The sequence below is a fragment of the Caenorhabditis elegans genome, chromosome V (genome assembly GCF_000002985.6).
Source record: "Caenorhabditis elegans chromosome V".
NCBI classification, from domain to species: domain Eukaryota; kingdom Metazoa; phylum Nematoda; class Chromadorea; order Rhabditida; family Rhabditidae; genus Caenorhabditis; species Caenorhabditis elegans.
The window spans coordinates 11,508,274-11,526,860 of NC_003283.11; the positions used below are offsets into that span (position 1 = coordinate 11,508,274).

General features: G+C 35.8%; 8 protein-coding genes, 3 non-coding genes and 1 pseudogene across 13 annotated transcripts; 5 read left to right on the forward strand and 7 right to left on the reverse strand.

The window, feature by feature from the left end:
- Window positions 1-786: 786 nt before the first annotated feature.
- ttll-5 (Tubulin polyglutamylase ttll-5) lies at window positions 787-4,048 on the forward strand (the record flags this gene model as incomplete). 2 transcript variants are annotated; one of them, NM_001269402.3, is made up of 8 exons in its annotated part: window positions 787-885; window positions 952-1,125; window positions 1,657-2,086; window positions 2,135-2,302; window positions 2,349-2,700; window positions 2,754-3,397; window positions 3,445-3,797; window positions 3,844-4,048. In NM_001269402.3, 8 exons carry the CDS (start codon window positions 863-865, stop codon window positions 3,890-3,892), a joined length of 2,193 nt encoding a protein of 730 aa, NP_001256331.1. In that variant the 3' UTR covers window positions 3,893-4,048. The 2 variants fall into 2 exon arrangements, with proteins under 2 accessions (NP_001256331.1, NP_001379188.1); NM_001392617.1 differs by lacking the exon at window positions 787-885 and having other exon boundaries at window positions 1,088-1,125.
- Window positions 4,040-5,156, reverse strand: C55A6.3 (DeHydrogenases, Short chain). The gene is made up of 4 exons (NM_073518.7): window positions 5,020-5,156; window positions 4,801-4,968; window positions 4,302-4,655; window positions 4,040-4,202 (listed from the first exon to the last, which is right to left on the reverse strand). The coding sequence occupies exons 1-4, from the start codon at window positions 5,146-5,148 to the stop codon at window positions 4,101-4,103; spliced, it is 753 nt and encodes a 250-aa protein (NP_505919.3). The 5' UTR covers window positions 5,149-5,156; the 3' UTR covers window positions 4,040-4,100.
- Window positions 5,157-5,437: 281 nt separating this feature from the next.
- Window positions 5,438-6,464, reverse strand: C55A6.6 (DeHydrogenases, Short chain). Its single transcript, NM_073519.7, has 4 exons — window positions 6,329-6,464; window positions 6,114-6,281; window positions 5,709-6,062; window positions 5,438-5,661 (listed from the first exon to the last, which is right to left on the reverse strand). Exons 1-4 carry the CDS (start codon window positions 6,455-6,457, stop codon window positions 5,560-5,562), a joined length of 753 nt encoding a protein of 250 aa, NP_505920.1. The 5' UTR covers window positions 6,458-6,464; the 3' UTR covers window positions 5,438-5,559.
- Window positions 6,465-6,812: 348 nt separating this feature from the next.
- sdz-8 (C-factor) lies at window positions 6,813-7,918 on the reverse strand. Its single transcript, NM_073520.4, has 4 exons — window positions 7,777-7,918; window positions 7,558-7,725; window positions 7,041-7,394; window positions 6,813-6,981 (listed from the first exon to the last, which is right to left on the reverse strand). The coding sequence occupies exons 1-4, from the start codon at window positions 7,903-7,905 to the stop codon at window positions 6,880-6,882; spliced, it is 753 nt and encodes a 250-aa protein (NP_505921.1). The 5' UTR covers window positions 7,906-7,918; the 3' UTR covers window positions 6,813-6,879.
- A 253-nt stretch (window positions 7,919-8,171) lies between these two features.
- On the reverse strand, window positions 8,172-9,492 carry C55A6.4 (DeHydrogenases, Short chain). The gene is made up of 4 exons (NM_073521.7): window positions 9,360-9,492; window positions 9,138-9,305; window positions 8,576-8,929; window positions 8,172-8,531 (listed from the first exon to the last, which is right to left on the reverse strand). The coding sequence occupies exons 1-4, from the start codon at window positions 9,486-9,488 to the stop codon at window positions 8,430-8,432; spliced, it is 753 nt and encodes a 250-aa protein (NP_505922.1). The 5' UTR covers window positions 9,489-9,492; the 3' UTR covers window positions 8,172-8,429.
- A 334-nt stretch (window positions 9,493-9,826) lies between these two features.
- C55A6.8 lies at window positions 9,827-10,429 on the reverse strand (annotated as a pseudogene). The gene is made up of 3 exons: window positions 10,262-10,429; window positions 9,982-10,215; window positions 9,827-9,930 (listed from the first exon to the last, which is right to left on the reverse strand). Coding segments are annotated over exons 1-3 (506 nt in total).
- Window positions 10,011-10,119, forward strand: C55A6.17. The gene has a single exon (NR_069556.1). It is a non-coding gene; the product is annotated as an Unclassified non-coding RNA C55A6.17 (non-coding RNA).
- Window positions 10,430-11,060: 631 nt separating the features above from the next.
- On the reverse strand, window positions 11,061-12,257 carry C55A6.7 (DeHydrogenases, Short chain). Its single transcript, NM_073523.6, has 3 exons — window positions 12,032-12,257; window positions 11,360-11,884; window positions 11,061-11,312 (listed from the first exon to the last, which is right to left on the reverse strand). The coding sequence occupies exons 1-3, from the start codon at window positions 12,158-12,160 to the stop codon at window positions 11,211-11,213; spliced, it is 756 nt and encodes a 251-aa protein (NP_505924.1). The 5' UTR covers window positions 12,161-12,257; the 3' UTR covers window positions 11,061-11,210.
- C55A6.11 (uncharacterized protein) lies at window positions 12,242-13,281 on the forward strand. The gene is made up of 3 exons (NM_001028570.2): window positions 12,242-12,445; window positions 12,683-13,108; window positions 13,154-13,281. The coding sequence occupies exons 1-3, from the start codon at window positions 12,359-12,361 to the stop codon at window positions 13,259-13,261; spliced, it is 621 nt and encodes a 206-aa protein (NP_001023741.1). The 5' UTR covers window positions 12,242-12,358; the 3' UTR covers window positions 13,262-13,281.
- Window positions 13,282-13,429: 148 nt separating this feature from the next.
- On the forward strand, window positions 13,430-15,111 carry pafo-1 (RNA polymerase II-associated factor 1 homolog). The gene is made up of 6 exons (NM_073524.5): window positions 13,430-13,533; window positions 13,585-13,686; window positions 13,736-13,862; window positions 13,917-14,177; window positions 14,230-14,839; window positions 14,896-15,111. The coding sequence occupies exons 1-6, from the start codon at window positions 13,493-13,495 to the stop codon at window positions 15,030-15,032; spliced, it is 1,278 nt and encodes a 425-aa protein (NP_505925.1). The 5' UTR covers window positions 13,430-13,492; the 3' UTR covers window positions 15,033-15,111.
- A 2,029-nt stretch (window positions 15,112-17,140) lies between these two features.
- On the forward strand, window positions 17,141-17,446 carry C55A6.15. Its single transcript, NR_069557.1, has one exon. It is a non-coding gene; the product is annotated as an Unclassified non-coding RNA C55A6.15 (non-coding RNA).
- On the reverse strand, window positions 17,304-17,446 carry C55A6.20. Its single transcript, NR_069558.1, has one exon. It is a non-coding gene; the product is annotated as an Unclassified non-coding RNA C55A6.20 (non-coding RNA).
- Window positions 17,447-18,587: the final 1,141 nt, after the last annotated feature.

Consider the following 18,587-nt stretch of genomic DNA (forward strand, 5'->3'; position numbering starts at 1 on the left):
TCGTTCTCCAATTTTGTTCAGAGTTGACGGTTTTGTCACCGTTTTTGTATTTTAACCCTATCATTATTTTTTCTTTATTCTAGTTTTTGACGTTTTGCAAATTCTTTCATAATCTCCTTTTCAGTCATAGTTTTTCTCTATTTTTCCCATTCAAATACCCGTTCCAAAGTGCACACTAATCCCGTCAAAAAAGAGGCTGCAAAGTGCGGGGGAACAGAGCCGCAGGCTAGTGTAACATCTGTCTGATTCTTTCATCATGAACTCTCACCCATCTCTCCATTTTTCATATAGGATTCATTGCTCTATCTCTGGCTTTTTATTTTCAGACTTCCGGATCGGATCCGGAGTTTCTCTCACTTTTCTTTGTCAAAGAATTTTTATCTTATAACTTTCTCAGGCCATCAATAATCTATAGCTAACATGTTCAGAATTAATGACTTATGGAGTAGTAGTAAAAACATTTTATTGACAAATTAATTAAAAATAATAGAAGTTACGAAAAAAAAATTGATCATAGGACATTCACTATTAGTCTTTCGTTAATCTTGATTCTAGTCCAATATAAAAGTGCACACAGTTTCCTCGTTCTACTGCTGCTGTCTTGCTGTCATGTACTCACCTTTTCTCTTTGCGTACATTTTCTAGATGACCTTGAGCAGATTCTAACGATATTCTAACTCTCACTATTTCTCTATCCCCATTTCTTTATCATTGCAAAAATTAATTTCTCTCGTCATCTCTCGTTTTTCAATTCTATTTCGGCAATTTTTGTCCTACATGTCATGTCTGGCATTCATCACAAAATGATTTTGGATAAAAGTTTTTATTTTATCAGAAGTTTCATAATAACTCCTAAAAACTGATGAAACCCAAAAATGTGCCGAGGTAGGATTGAAATTAAATTTTCCGATTTCCAAAAACTTGTTTTCACAATCTCAAATATATTTTCAGGGAAATCTTTAACCCGTTCACCAATAAGACAAGCTTGGGAACGAGAAGAGAAGGGTTATTTCTGTGCAAACGTCTCAAATTGCGACCAGACAATTATCTAGAAGAATATTGTGCCGATTTGGAAGTTATTGACATCATGGCTCCAATCAGACCTGCTGACGAGACGGAGAGATGGTAAGAATTTGTTTTTTTTAGAATATAAGTTGTTCGTTAGAAGAAATATACAGATTTTTTAATATATATTAATATTGTATTTATCGTCTGTGGTGTGTGTATATCCCTGAATGCCAGAAAACAGTCTCAATATAACAAATATGAATGAAAAAATTCATAAACTTTTTCTAATTAAAAAAGTATTTTTTCAGTTTTGCAGAAAAAAAGTTGTTTTTGAGTTTTCGAACAAATCAAATTAATTTAATTTTTTGTAGAAAATTGTTTTTAAAAAACGATGTTTTGAATATTAAAGCAAAGAAAAACCAATTGAGATTTCTGAAAACCGCCAATGTATCAAAAACTATGCCACTTATTTGGTCGGGAATTTGAAAATATTTCGGTCTTTTCAAATTTTTTTAATTGAATTTCAAAAAAACGTAAGAATTTTATAATTTTACTGTTTTCTGTCATTTAGGACAAAAACTTATAAACGAAAATTGATAAGACTATAAATAATTTGAAACTATTCATATGAGCATTATGCATTTTTAGTCCACCAACATCTACATCCGATGATCAAGAAGCCGGTGACTATTTGGTTTCTCGTAACAAAAAATCACGGAACTCAGATTATATGCTTTTTTCCTCTGATGCACTTGTCCATATCGCTCATGACGCGAAAGTATCTGAAAAATACACGTGGCTTGGAGAGCGCCTTCGTCTTACTTTCAAAATGATGCGAAGCGATTCCCGTCTTATTAGAACAATGTGTCATAGTCATGGATTCATGCAATGTTCGAGTAAAAATCCATCAGTAAACGTCATATGGATGGGTGCGCCAGTAAAAAGTGTCAGAATGAGAGAATTGATGCCGTGGCAAAGACTCAACCAGTTTCCGAGATCAACAGAATTGACCAAAAAGGATCGACTTTATGAAAACATTGAAAGATCCAAATCAATCTTCGGAGAATCTTTTGATTTCGTATGTTTTTAGCTGAATTTATTTTCATTGAAAATTTTAAAATTTCAGATTCCTGAGTTCTATGTAACTCCGCGAGAGAACAGAAAAATGGAGAATGCATTTGTCCGTGTTGCCAAAGAGATAGCAGCTGCTGGAGGCGAACTTTGCTTTCCCGGAGAATTTATTGTGAAGCCAACGAATTCACGGCAAGGAAAAGGAATCTTTTTCGCTAATAGCGTACGCTGCAAATCGTTTATAATTGAGTTTCAAGCTTTATTTTCAGATGGCAGACATACCAGCCGAAGGTCCACTACTTGTCTCACGCTACTTGAAGGACCCATATCTTGTTAATAATCACAAGTTTGATCTTCGAATCTACGTTGCTGTGACGTCTTTCTATCCACTTGTCGCTTATGTCTATTCGGAAGGACTTGCTCGTTTGGCTTCCAGACCTTATGATACTTCAGCTTCATCCGCAGATAGTAATGAATATGTGCATCTCACAAACTACAGTATCAATAAGAATTCAACATCATTCGTTAGAAACGAGAGCATGTCGTCAGAAGATCTTGGGCACAAATGGACGCTTGGAGCACTTTTGAGATATGTTGAGAACGAGGGAAAAGATGCAAAATGTGAGACAATATTCAAACAAAGTTTTTCATAAATAATATTTATATATTTTCAGTGCTCATGCTCCGAATCGAAGATCTCATTGTTAAAAGTCTACTGTCAATTCAAAATTCAGTTGCAACTGCTAGCAGAACAAACCTTCGATTTGCTTGTACCAATTTTGAGTTATTTGGTTTTGACGTTCTTGTCGATCAAGCACTCAAACCATGGCTTCTGGAAGTTAATCTGTCTCCAAGTCTTGCCTGTGATGCACCATTGGATTCTCTTTTAAAAACACGTTTGATTGCGGATCTCCTTAATCTTGCCTGTGTTCCACTGTTGGATCGAAAGATTATTGACAGCGTTACACCGGCTCTGAGAAAGTCGATGAACTCGCAAGAGTCTGAATCATCGGAGACAGATGACTTGGAATTGGATCCGATGTGTGCAAAGACGCTGAAACGTAGACCAGTTGGTTTGAAACGAAGCGTATTGAACAAGAAGATTGTGAGCGGCTCAACATCATTGATTCCAAACAATGAAAAGAAGTTCGATCAAATTGTCAGAAAAGCCGAGTTGGAAGACGGAAGGCGAGGCGATTTCATTCGAGTTTTCCCAAGGAATGGTACATGGGGAATGTACAGTCCAGTTATGGAAGATTTAGGAAACGAAGACTTTGATGAACGACTTTTTGATGAAGTCGTCACGAAGAAAAACACGGTATATCTTATTCTCGTATAAATCTAGTCAGTAATCAAAAATTTCAGAAAAACTCTTCTGGCAGCTCAAAAGCATCTTCATCATCTGCATCTGCATCGTCCTCCTCTTCGTCCATGCACATCGAAGATCTTTCAGATCTTTTCCATGAGGTTATGATGCAATGTGATAAATATTCGTCAATTGCTGATGTACCTATAGAAATTCGAGAAATTATTTCTCCATGGTACGAAGAGGCCAGCGAGTACACGAAGAAAATAACACAAGAGGGAGAAACGTATGCCTGCAAGCTTCCAGTTATTCGGTCAACAGCCCGACTTCGAACTAAAAGTTGCGCAGAGTTTTATGAAGTTCGTAAGGTTCAATTGGCTAAGAAAAAAGAGTCTGAAGCTATGGCTTCCAAGTAAGTTAATTTAATTGCTGTCAGTTATTTAAATTCAAATTTCCAGAGAAAATGAGCCGATTGTCCTTCAAGCTGTGGTTGCCAAGCGGATCTAAAATGTGCTTCTCATTTTTTTCAATTCTCACCACTGATTTTCCACCATTCCACACAATTATCATTCTCATATGTCAAAACGTTTATTGTCAATTATTGTTAAATTTTTGTTGTGAACTGCAAAAAATGTTGATACCTATAAACAAATTGAATCCAAAGTTTTATTCTGCACATCTCTAAAATTTGACAGTTCCCTTTTACATTGGACATTTAAAATTGAAATGGGGTAAGATTATTGCGAAAATATCCTCCATTGTGAGTCTTGTCGAGTTTATTGAAACTGGAAACTAGCTGAGAAGTCGATTGCTCCACCTGAAGCAAAGCTACATTATGATTTTTTTTTCGTTTTGTCTTGTAGGTACTCCGGCAGGCTTACTAGTATATTGTGCCTGCCTAGACTCCCAAACTCACCGTTAAAGCAGCATGTTTTCCTCCCATATCAGTTTGAACCCATCCTGGACAGAAGTTGGCTGCCAAAATGTAATCATCTTTCATATCAATTGCAAATGTTCGAGCAAACATATTAACTGCAGATTTGCTCATTCTGTATGCAAGACCTTCGATGACTCCAGATCCACTTGTGTTCTCAGTGATTGATCCGAGTCCAGATGAGATTGTGACAACTGCAGCACGTGACACAGAAAGTTCATCTCCAGACACTTTGGATGATGCTTTCGTGAGAAGTGGTAGTAGTTTTTGGCTCAAAATAACTACGCTGAAAGTATTCACGTCGAACTGCTCCACAAGTTTGGCACGGCTGGGTTCCTGAAATAATTATTGTAGCACACGTGGCAACGTATAACTTCACATGTTCGTTCATACAGTAATCGTACTACAAACTTACTATGACATTTGCAAAAAACTTTAGAAAAACATGCTTTCTTAAACCTCATGAAACCTTAGGACTTACTGCTTTGGTTGAATATTTCACAGCACTTCCCGCATTATTGACAAGTAAATTGAGTCCATCCGATCCAACGATATCACCAACTTTTGATACAAATTTGTCCATTGATTTATCACATGTAAGTGCCAATGGGATAACATGCAGACGTGGATCATTGATAGATTTCAAATCCTGATTTTTGGAAAAACACATACAATTATAAAACTGAGTTTTCAAGCTTACAGTAGCCTTTTCAACGTCTCTTGCAGTTGCAATAATATGACGAATATTCTTATCTTTGACAAATTGTTTGACAAGTCCAAGACCAATTCCACGATTGGCTCCAGTGACAACAACACTTCCTGGGGACATAGCGTAACTAAAAATGAAATTGTTTCGTTATATTCCTAATTAATTACTTTAAAATCAATGACCCACGTAAAAATTTTAAAAATAAAGGGTCTCGAAATGTCAACACGCAAAACATAAGACGATGAAGATAGACAGAAATATTTGCAAGACACATAACAAACAACTAGAGACGCAGAAAAATGTTTTTTGTGTTTTTGATCTTACACAAGCTTATGGTATTTCTGTTCAATATTTTTTCAAATTTATTTTTTAACATTGTTATAAGTTGCATATTAATGAAAAATGTTAAGATACATTTTATTCTGAAATCAATTACAGTTAAATCAAAATACCGAAAATGATGGGGAGAAGGAGCAATATTAATTGGAAACATTCGGTAGAAATTAATTTTCTCAGTTTTGAACTTTTGATTCAAAATTGGAATGGTGTTAGATTTCTCTGGAAATATCGTCCATTGTGAGAGTTGTCCAGCTTATTGAAACTGGAAACTAGTTCAGAAGTGGACTGCTCTACCTGAAAATTAGTTCGATAAGTGTCAGACTAAAAAAAACCTCACTCACAGTGAGCATCGCTTCTTGCCCTCCCATATCAGTTTGAACCCATCCTGGACAAAAGTTAACCACCAAAATGTGATCATCTTGCAGATCAATTGCCAAAGTCCTACCAAACATATTAACTGCAGCCTTACTCATTCTGTATGCCAAACTATCGAATACTGCTGATCCTGTAGTGTTTTCAGTAATTGATCCGAGTCCAGATGAGATAGTGATTACAGCAGCACGTGAAACGGAAAGTTGATCTCCAGAAACTTTGGATGCAGCTCTTGTTAAAAGTGGTAATAGTTTTTGAGTTAGTATCACAACACTTGTTGTGTTGACATCTAGTTGCTCAGCAATCATTGAACGGTTTGGTTTCTGAGTAGGACAAAGGATAACTGAAGAATGTCATACATTTTCAAAACGTACAGTTTTTGTGAGATATTTGACAGCAATTCCCGCGTTGTTGACAAGTAAATTGAGTCCATCAGATCCAACTATTTCTTCAACTTTTGTCACAAAAGAATCAATTGATTTATCACAAGTTACTATCAATGGAAGAACATGAACATGTGGATCATTGATAGCTTTTAAATCCTGAATATTGAGAATAATATTTAGCTCAAAATGTAATAATCACTTACAGTAGCCTTTTCAACATCTCTAACAGTTGCAATAATATGAAGAATATTCTTATCTTTCACGAATTCTTGAACAAGTCCAAGTCCGATTCCACGATTTGCTCCAGTAATGACAACACTTTTTGGAGACATAATGAACCTGAATACCTGAATTTAATTAATCAGACTGTCTTTGGGGAGAACTAATTGAACTTGTATACAAAATTGGTCAAAGATCGGAAAGGAAGAGGCAACAGAAAGTCTCAAAAAATGGCATAGACGAGCAACAAAGTAAATAGAAATAGAGGAAGAGGCACAGAAAATGAAACAAAATCTGTAGTTCGTTTGTAGTCAAAAGGAAACAAACACTTCCCACAAAAAATTATTGAAATGGCTTTCCTAGTTCATTTTCCAATTGTAAATTGCACACAAACATTGAAAATTGATGAAAATAGTTTTCATGGCAATTTACCATAGTAAGAAACTGGTTTTCGACAACGACAAAAGGTAATTTTAGTTTGTTTATTTTCAATTAACTTCCGATGCAAAAAAGGTGGGAAAAAAATAAAAAGATTTTAGAATTCATATGGCTTCAAATTTCTCATAAAGAATCTTCCATTGTGAGAGTTGTCAAGCTTATTGAAACTGGAAATCAGCTCGGCGGTGGATTGTTCAACCTGAAAAATGATCGGAATAACAATTTCTAAACTGATAATTAATCGATTCGTTTACTTACCGTGAGTGCTGCATTCTTCCCTCCTAAATTGGTTTGCACCCATCCTGGACAGAAGTTAACAACCAACACATTATCATCCTTCAAGTCAACAGCAAGAGTTCTTCCGAACATATTGATAGCAGCTTTGCTCATTCTGTAGGCGAGAACTGGGAATTGTGCAGATCCAGATGTGTTGTCAGTGATGGAACCAAGTCCAGATGAGATAGTGATTACAGCAGCACGTGAAACGGAAAGTTGATCTCCAGATTCTTTGGATGCTGCATTTTTGAGCAGTGGTAATAACTTTTGAGTGAGAAGGACCACACTAGTCGTATTTACATCTAGTTGTTCGGCGATGACGGCACGGTTAGGCTCCTTCAAAATTGGCCATATTAATAATTATTATAAGATGCATAAATGTCTAATGAAATATACTTTTGAATGAAATCGAAATTCTTATTTTTTAGTTAATAATCAAATACTGAACAACTTTTAAAAACAATCAAAGAAAAAATAACATGTAACTATCATAACGTACCGTATTCGTTCCGTAGCTCAGCAGAACTCCAGCGTTATTTATCAGCAAGCTGAGCCCATCAGATCCAACAATTTCTCCAACTTTCGACACAAAAGTGTCAAGTGATTTATCACAAGTGACTGTCAATGGAAGTACATGAACACGTGAATCTTTAATAGATTTCAATTCCTAAAAAAACACTTTGGGATGACTAGCTCACTTGTAGAAAAAAAAACTTACAGTAGCCTTCTCAACGTCTCTAGCAGTTGCAATAATATGACGAATGTTCTTATCTTTGACGAGTTGCTGGACAAGTCCAAGTCCAATACCACGGTTGGCTCCGGTCACAACAACACTTCCTGGCGACATTTTTTTAAATTTTCTGTAAAAGTGAATAATTTGAGAACAAAACTATTGTTTCCATGATTAAAAAAGCAGAAACAAGCTTGAGATATTTGAAGACACAAAATCTGTTTTTCTATATAGAAAAGTCTCTTATATACGGAGAACACCAGGGTCAAAATGTAGGAGACCACAGCGAAAATGATGACATTGGAGTAAAATAGATGACTAAATAGCGACAGCTGGAGAGACGCGGGCATCGTAGTGACATTGTAGTTACACCGTATTGAAGTAAATACGAAGACATTTATATTTAGAAAAACAAATAAATATGCCGATATTTAGAAAATAAAATAAACATGTTTTGAAATACAAGAAAAACTACATAAACTTTTATTGAATCTACAATAGAAATAAACTAAACAATTGGACGCTTTGAATCAAATTGATCTTTCGTCACAAAAAGTGGTCACAAAATTTTGTGGTTTTGGATTTAATTTTTTTGGAATTGAGAAAAACCTATTTGAAAACGAGTATTTCGAGAAATGCACTTAAAAAGGATACGGTGTGAGATCTTTTTGGAAGAATCCTCCATTGTGAGAATTGTTGAGCTTGTTGAAGCTGGCCACTAGTTCGGCAGTTGATTGTTCAACCTGGAAATTAATTTAATTTATATTTTAAAACTTTCTAAGCTCACCGTCAAAAGGGCCTTCTCTCCTCCCATATCAGTCTTCACCCATCCAGGACCAATACTGGCTACCAGAATATGATCATCTTTCATATCATTTGCAAGAGCTCTACCAAACATATTAATGGCAGCTTTGCTAATTCTGTAAGCAAATGCATTTGGAGCATGGCCTCCTGTGGCAAAATCAGTCATTGATGCAAGTCCAGATGAGATAGTGACTACAGCAGCACGTGAAGCGGAAAGTTGATCTCCAGACACTTTTGAGGATGCCTTGATGAGAAGTGGCATCAGTTTTTGAGTGAGAATAACCACACTGGTCGTGTTCACATTCAGCTGCTCGGCAAACAGTGCACGGTTTGGTTTCTGAAAATTTGATATTTTAATGGATAAATTATATCTGTGTATTTCTTCCCCGACTATCACCCGAATAATGTAAAATTGATTGTGTTTGAAAACTTTCAGAAAAAATTGGACAACACGTTGACAAATCTTCACTGTTAGTGAGCTTTGGAAATAGTCAACTAATCCATTTCCTAATTTAATCTTGTACCCGAACTTTTTTTAAACATACCGCTTTACATGGATAATCCACCGCGTTTCCCGCATTATTGACAAGCAGGTTAAGTCCATCAGATCCAACAATTTCTTCAACTTTTGAGACAAAAGTATCCATTGATTTATCACAAGTAACTTCCAATTGGAGAGCAGTAACACGAGGATCACTAATTGCTTTCAAATCCTGAAACGTTTTTTGTGCCCGAAATATCAGACATTGAAAAAAAAATTAACTTACTGTTGCTTTCTCAACATCTCTAGCAGTTGCAATAATATGACGAATATTCTTATCTTTCACGAATTCTTGAACAAGTCCAAGTCCGATTCCACGATTTGCTCCAGTAATGACAACACTTTTTGGAGACATGACTGAGGACGAAAAATCAGACTAATCGAAAGGAATATAACAAGACATGTTAACGTGGAACAAAATTCACCACATAAAAGCTCACGGGAAAAATAGTTCAAAAAAAATCTCCACGTTAAAACACAAACAGTTTGCATCTTCTCGCGAAACACTTATTCTCAGCGATCGAAGGTCAGAAAATAGATGACATTGATTTTCCGAAAAAAGAAAAAAGTGTAGAGTGATAACTGGAAACAAACAAAATGTCATCCGTTTATTGAGACTGATTGAAAAGTCTTGAATCATGAAAAAAATGACATAACTTTATGACTGTTTGAGAAACAGAAAACTCTCAATGTTTTTAGAATGAGTGTGGATTGAGGTTTCTGTCAAAGTATCTTCCACTGTGAGAGTTGTTTAGTTTGTAGAAACTGGCAGTTAACTCTGTTGTTGATTCTTCAACCTAAAAGCAAAATTTGTGAAAATTAAGAGCTAAAGTGTAAGAATCACTTACAGTGTAGGTAGCCAGTGGTCCTCCTAATCCAGTTTGAACCCATCCTGGACAGAAGTTGACCACCAAAATATGATCATCTTTCAGATCAATTGCCAATGTTCTACCAAACATATTAACTGCAGCCTTGCTCATTCTGTATGCTAGCACATCTGGAGGGAAAGTTGATGTTTTTTTTTAAACTACACTTGTAGTGTTGACATCAAGTTGATTGGCAATCAATGAACGGTTTGGCTCCTGAAAATATTAAAAGTTTAATCATCTCAACCAATAATTAACGAACCGATTTGTTATTGTATTTGGTGATTATCCCTGCATTATTAACAAGCAAATTGAGACCCTCCGATCCAACAATTTCTCCAACTTTGATCACAAAATCATCAATTGATTTATCACAAGTCACTGTCAAGGGAAGAATGTGGATCCGGGGATCCTTGATAATTCTGAGATCCTATAAATTCTCATTAAGAAGTGAAAACCTGAGTTTGCCAATGAACTGTTGAGATGAGAGAAACTAGGTAAATCAAAGAGGTTTGGTCATTTCGCTACATAAATCACAAATATACAGTGCTCCACATAATGATACGGCCACCCCCAAATTTTGGTATAACTCAAAACTGGGTTGAGATAGCAAAACATAGTTTCTTGTGAAAATGTTCGCTGTACTGGCTAACTTTCAGATAAGTATTGGAAATATACATGAACCGTTCGTAAAAAAAGATAAACCATTTTTTGATGAAAAACCATATAAAAAAATCCACAAAATGATACGGCCACCCTTGGTTTTTGTTTTCTTTTTTCGTTTTTTTTTGCAATTTTTTTTTGCTAAACGTTAGGTTTCATGCTCGTTTGTGTTTTTACAGCTATGTGTCGTGGAATAACTTTAACTGACTACGAAAAAGGACAAATTGTGCAAAATTATCTCAAGGCTTCTCGGATCGTCAGATTTTTCGTGATTTGAAACGTTCAAGAGATATGATCATTCGATATGCTTCAAATCCTGCCGCTTATTGCACCAAATTTTGAAATTTTTGCATCTTGATCTTTTAGGTCCCCATATCTGATTGTTTACTTCAATGTTAATTCTATTTCAATACTTTATCAGAAAGAAGTTTCTAAGAAGTTTGATACAACACATAAACAATACAGATTTAAATAAAACCAAGAAGAACACAGTGAAAGTAAATCAGTCGTACAACAATCATTAAATGGATAAAAAAGGGCTGAAAACTTTAATACGGAATAATTGAAAGATCTCTTCGGAAATATCCGCCATTGTGTGTTGCTCCTAGTTTGTTGAATGCCGCCAATATTTGTGAGGAAGATTCCTCAATCTGAAAAGGAACAATTATAACTATGAAATTCAAAAGCATGATCTTACAGTAAGTTGTCCTTTCCCTTTACTCATATCAGTTTGAACCATTCCTGGACAAATTCCAGCTGTTAAAATATGATCATCTTTTAGATCAATTGAGAGAGTTTTTGTAAACTGATTCACCGCACACTTCGTCATTCGATATGCCATTGCTTTATATTCACCAGAACCACTGGTATTTTCAGAAATTGAACCAAGAAATTCGGATGCAATATTAATGATTGCACCACGAGAAACGGAAAGTGTATCGCCTTCCTGTCGTTTCGAAGCTTTGATTATGAGTGGTACAAGGCTTTGTGTAAGCATCATTGGACCAATTGTATTTGACTCAAACAAATCCAGAACAACTTTTCGATCAGGTTTTTGTTTTGTTACATATGGAAGCATCACAGCTGCATTATTTATAAGAAGAGTTAATCCAGATTCTCCAACAATTTCAGACACTTTTTCAGCAAAATTTGCAATTGATTCATCGGATCCGAGTGAGAGTTGAAGAATGTGAAGTCGTGGATCACAAATTCCCTTGAGAGCCTGAAAAATTGGAAATTAAGAATGCCGTAGTCCAATACATGTTGTTGGGAAATTTTTACCATATACAAATATTAGGAACACAAACCTAATACAAATAACTATAATCTCAGCAACGGATAAAGTATAAATAAACTCGAAAAAACTTACAGTTGCCTTATCAACATCTCTTGCAGTCGCAATGACATGCTGAACATTTGGATCTTTCAGAAATTGTTGAACTAATCCAAATCCCAATCCTCGATTGGATCCGGTTACCACAACTGATTTTGGAGACATTTTCACTAGAATTTAAGCATAGAATTGAATTAACAGAAATCGAAAATCAATGAATGATGATTATTATTTCTTATCAATAGTATTTCTCTTCTGTTCTGCAAAATAAACAGCGTGATGAACTGCCACAATAATTAGTTTGGTTTATTGCAGTTTTTAGTTTATTTCGGAATTTCTGAGAAGAGATCAAAGAATTAGACAATGAAGAAAACTATGATAATTTCGATTTTGGTTAATACAGTTTTGCTCTTCAATCAAGTGTTGGTTGCGAACGGGGAAAATGTGAATGTAGGTTTACACAGGAGATGTTATAAAGGACTTTCCTTGGTTCTATTCCTGAGCTTTTCCAGTTGTCCCTGGGAAATTTTCTTTCAAATATTTTTAATGAAAGAGAAACGATAGACAAAAAAAGATAGACAAAAAACTAGGCGCAATTTGTTTTGCTATTGTTATGTTTTTGTAGGTTATGAGCAATTTCAAAATAAGATCTTTCTAGAAAATTGTAAAAATATTATTTCATTCAAGGTATCCTGCCCAATTTTATCCCGAACTCGACACAAAGAACTTCGAACTTTCATGTACAAAAACTGCACTTCCGGTTTCAAGACATGCTTTCAACAAATTATGCTCACTGAAATCGTTCGAAATGAGCAACACGCATTTCTATTTGCCTCTGGTTGTGCTTCGAAGGAAATTCTCAAGCCATTCAATCTAACCGAGGAAACATTCATGAAGTTATGTGACAAGAAAAAAGTGGGACGATGTGTTCATACATACCAGCATCGAGTTTATTATGGTACACTCTGCTGTGAAAGGAATTCGGAAAAAATGTTCGGATCTTGGCTGTGGGATGTTTTCTTTGGAAGTAGTGAAGAGCTAAATGCTGAAATGGAGAATACTGTTAGCTTTGTTCAGCGTGAAAGTATCGGAATGCACGATGATCATGATAATGTAGGCTTTAAAAGTTCACAACCCCACATTTATATAATTTTCCAGAAAGGAGCATTGGCTCTCTACATTGCTGGACCATTCATTGTCACCTTTATATTTACATTATTGTCCCTTTTACAATATTATCATGTTAATGATGGCATTTTGTCATAAAATAAATATTATCGTGACGAGAACGCTGGAAATTCACAAAACAAAAAATACTTTTTGAACACCCGCGCAAAACTGGTTATGCGCCATTGTTCCCTGCTGACGCGCATTGAGCGCTTGCGCAAAACCCGTGTGTGAGAGTTTGAATTTAATTCCCTCGGTGACTAGTTTTTTCGATTTGCAGCCGTTTCTGCCGATTGGTATCTTAATATTATAACTAAATTACTATAAAAAATGCCCCAAGAATCCTCAGATGCCAAAAGGATTGAACCTCCGTAAGTATTATTGTTTTGAATCGCTAGAAAAGTTTTGAAAACATTTTGCAGACGAAAAGTGGATTTCATGCTGAAACCTCGATTTACCAATACTGTTCCTGATGTCCCATTTGATGCAAAGTTTATGACTTGTCCATTTGTTCCTCTGGGAAGGTACACCAATTTTGAAACGTTTGACATTGTTCAATATCTCTGAATTTAGATTTGTCGAATTCCAACCTGCTGCCATTTATCGAGATTACAAGCATGCAGTCATTTGTGACGACGACATGGGTTTGAATGTCGATTTGATTGATCTAAAAAAATACGACGAAGATCCAATCGAAACTGTAGGTTTTTTCCTGAAATATACAGTTTCAAAGATAGAAATGTTTCACTTTTAGGAAATTGATGAGAAAGACAATATTTTACTGGAAGATGATGGCGCCGCTAAATTGATTGCAAAACGATCTCAACAGCATTCTAAACTTGTTCCATGGATGAGAAAAACCGAGTACATTTCAACTGAATTCAATCGGTTCGGTGTGACAGCCGATAGACAGGAGACGAAGCTTGGTTATAACTTGAAGAAAAATCAACAAGTTGAAGATATGTATCGTGACAAGCAGAGTCAAATTGATGCCATTAACAAGACATTTGAAGATGTAAGTACCAGAATATATTTTTTTGATTTAAATCTACTTTTGCGTATTTTAGGTTCGTAAACCCGTCAAGGAGCATTACTCCAAGAAGGGTGTAAAAGCTGTTGAAGAAAGCTTTGTCTTCCCTGATTTCGATCACTGGAAACACCTCTTTGCTCATGTACAATTTGATGGAGACACTATAACAACAGAATTCGAAGAAGAAGATGAACGACAACAAGCACGGGAGAGCAGTGTTATTAAAGCCATGGAATTCGAAGATCAAAAATTTGCAGCAGTTTTTGTTCCAACGATTGGATGTCTTACGAGTTTTATGGATGATCTTGAGTTAGAACGACCATTTGATGAGGATATGAAGTACGAATTCTTGCTAAGCCGTGAATACACATTTAAAATGGAACACTTGCCACCAAGGGATCGTGACGTCTTCATTATGTATCATCGTAATAACGTTTTCCAGTACAACGAAGTTGACTGTAATGTCAAGATGACAAGAAAACCAAAAATGGCATTGAGCAGAAAATCCAAATTGACACTCACATACCGAAATCCTTCCGAACTGGAACAAAAAGACATGAATAAAAGAGAGGCTGAGTTATACGAACAGCCAAAGACCAGAAAACAAGAGATTCTGGAAAAGATTCAAGAGAAGAAAGAAGAAGGTGGTGAGTAAATTTAAGTTTTGAAGTGTTATTTTCCACGCGAACATGCAATTTTTCAGGAGACAGTTCAGATCAGAGCAGTGATTCTGATGACGACAAGCCGCAGAAATCACGATCTGATAGCTCTTCGGACGTTTCATCAGATGACGATTCACCACGGAAAAAGGAACCGACTGTTGACAGCGACAGTGATTGATCTCAAATTTTTAAAATTGTTTTTCTATTTATTTTACCTAATCAAATTGGTTTTTCTCAGTAAACTTGATAACGATTTCAACTATTTGTTCGATTGATCTTCATGAATCTTCGCTAAAAGTGCAAGTATGATTTGACTCACAATTGAAGAAAAAACCAACAGCGGAAACACCAACACCCGCAAAGTTCTGTTTGTGTAGGTGTCTGTTGCTTGCGCTTATGTGCTCCACGTTCTATTCTTTGATTTGTCATGCGGAAGCAACAGGATCAGAGGGCAAGACGTTTAGTTTTGGGGGAAATTCGAACTACCGTTCTGATTGGAATGCGTATTGCGAAACATTGAATATATCCCGTAGCGAAAACTACAGTAATTCTTTAAATGACTACTGTAGCAATAGATTTTCGAAACTACAGTGCATTTTTTTTCCACTTCTACGACTTTAAAGGCGCGCGTATTTATACAAAATGGTCCCGTCATTGGTCTCGCCACGCGCTCAACAAATCAAAGGGATGCGCGTGGCGAGACCATTGCGCGAAAATGCGCGCGCCTTTAAAGTCGTAGAAGTTGTAAAAAAAGCACTGTATTCCAAAAGAAATTCATTTCAAAATTCCAGCCCGTAAATCGACACAAGCACTACAGTAGTCATTTCAAGAATTACTGTAGTTTTCGTGATACTTTGAGCGTCAAACATGTTACGCAATATGGATTCTCATAATTTTTTGTTCCCGGAATAAGAAAGTTTTCTGGGGACAGAAACACATTTAAAAAAGTACAATTATGGAACTATTGGAATGGAAATCCGTTCAATTTGTCAAAATATGAAAATAGTTTTCAATGCCACCGTTCACAGATCCTCATCATTATCATGATATTTTGGCATAACATTAATATTACCAGTTTCTGTTTCTTCCGCAACACGCCGCTTGTTGTAGCTTTCTCTCTCGGCTCTTTTTGTGTGTGCCTGTCTGTGGGTGGGGGTGGGTGTGTGTGTGTGCTTACAAAAACTTCAACAAAACTGCCTCGATGCTTCTACCAACACCCGCGCGAGAGGCTTCCCCCAGTTTCACTTGTTGAAAGAGAAAACCACGTGCGTGAAGAATGGGAACACTGTAGGTTTTTTATTAGATTGACATAAAATACAATCGTGGGCATATTGGCGTAGGAAATACGAAAATGATCAGAGAATCATGTCATAGAAGTCTTAGACTTGATATTGAAATTTTTTTTAAATCATTGAATTATCATAACAAGTCTACCAGAATATTTTCTTTCGCTGTGCACACTGTAATCTTCTAACGGACACTGGAAAAAGTTTCAGACTGTCAATTCTCGATAATCATTAGCACCTGTTTTCCAAACGACCTTTCAACGATCTTCAGCAGTGTGACTTTCTTTGGCGTTAAAAAATTATTATAAAAATTTAGAGCCAAGAATTCCAATTTGAAAATGTAATAGTGCGAATTTGAATTTTGCTTGAAAACAGTCTGAATGTCGAAAATGCCACAGAAGAGAGTTATAAAAATTGAGAAATGAAAAATCCAACTCTACTTTCAGGAAACTTTGTATACTTAAGTAGCACCTTAAATCATAAAAATTACAAAAATAGTATTGAATCACATTTAACAAGGTGCATAGATTATGACCAAGTCAATCGGGATATTTCGTAGATCCCGTCATAATTCAGTTGAAGGAAGCATAATTCGCGGGAAGATACTTCAAGACTTCCAAAAAATCTTATTCGAAATTACAATTCTCGAGAACAACACTTATCTTGGAACGTAGCCAGGAACAAAGTTTGACATGCTGATGATTGATACTGGACAGATTTTTTTGATTAATGAGATCTGAAAGTGAGAAGAAAGGAAAACAGTTTAACTAAATGAAAGGTCTTTTGTTTCGAAGTATAGTGTAACTCCACCAGTCTCTTCATTCTAAACAACACTATAAAAGGGTCTATTCGTCATTTCCAGCTTCTCTTTTGTGTTTTCTTCGTCTTTTTCAGCATCACTGGCCACTACTCTACCAACAATCTCCCTCATTATTGTTAACCTCGAGAATTAAAAGAGAGTAGTTGAAAGAAGCTAACCAGTCTTCCATCATCATCTTCTCCAAAGGTGTTCTTGACTCACTCACTCTCTTTTCTCGTAGTACACCACCACACCAATCAGGTTATTTCTTTCACGCACCGCCACGTCGGCTCCTCCCACTTTTTTGCGCAATCGTCGTGCCCTCCGCGCCTGCTGCTGCAGACAGGGGGGCAAACGTTAGACAAGCGCTTTGCGCAAGAGGATGAAGCATTTATACGTGAAAGTTCACTTTCGATTTGCCATCGATGATTTCACTTATCGGCTTGCCCTCGTCCTCCCCCCAATGCTTACTTCCAGTGGTTTTTCGCACACTCCGAACATTTTTTTGCCCTCATCCTATACCTCCTTTCTCCTTCCAGTGAAGCCTGCCACTACCGCGCGGAAACTTTCTTACCAGACTGTATATCTATATAGTAGTAGTATTCACGGCTCGTTCGATTTTGTTCTGTAGCAAAACGTTTCCTAGAGTTCTGCTCATTTTTTTGCACAAAATCCTAGATTCTGATGCCTTTATCAAATGTTTACCGTGCTTGGTTCAAAAATTGACACAGGTTACTGTTTGATAGTTTGTCAGCAAACCGCCCAAGGAACACTTTCAAAACTTTTTTTCATTGCCAATGAATTTTTGATTGAGCAAGATCTAATTAAATCTGAATTCCCCATTTTCGAAGTAGGATCTTTTGATACAAATTCAAACATTTCATGGCTATAATCATTTTTGTATAATTAAAGAACCGATAGTTTTCTGTACAAGTAACTAATTAACCTAAACATTCCATTGGATTGAAGCATGGTGAGGGTGCCGATCACCTGCCTCTTCACTCACCATCCACACGGCAGCCTTCTAAAATTTTTCGTCATAGTAATTCACTCTATTTAGCTTTTGATATATTCTTTGAACTTTTACGAATTCTTGTGTACGGGAATGGCTAATTTGACAGTACTCTTCACTGGCATTTTCTTACTACAAATGCTATGGAAGTGAAGTGATAAAATTTTATTTTTATTTTTTTAATTCTGAAAAATATATAGTTATTGTTCCAAACATTGAAAATCCAATAAGAGGATTACAGCGTCTCGCGATTATCATTGTAGTTTTGAATATTGAACACATGATTTTTAAAGTTTTGGTTCAAAGTTTTTCTGTAGAAATACAAACCTATTCAATTATGAATATAAATTTCAAAGTCAATAAATTTTTGTTTGTTTTATTTTTTGATAATTAAAATTCAATTTCAACTTTAAAATATTCGGATCATCTAAAAATGTTTTTGATTTCTCAGACATTTCTTGAAATGTTCAAATTTTTATGATTATTTCCAAATGTTTTGCAGTAAGGTGAATTTTAGCAACATGGAGGTTAACTTCAATTTACTGATTGAAAATTTGCATAACTTCAATACGCAAGTTTGAAAAAACCATCTAAACCTATTTCTTCATTCACATTATTATTCTCAGTTATAACCTA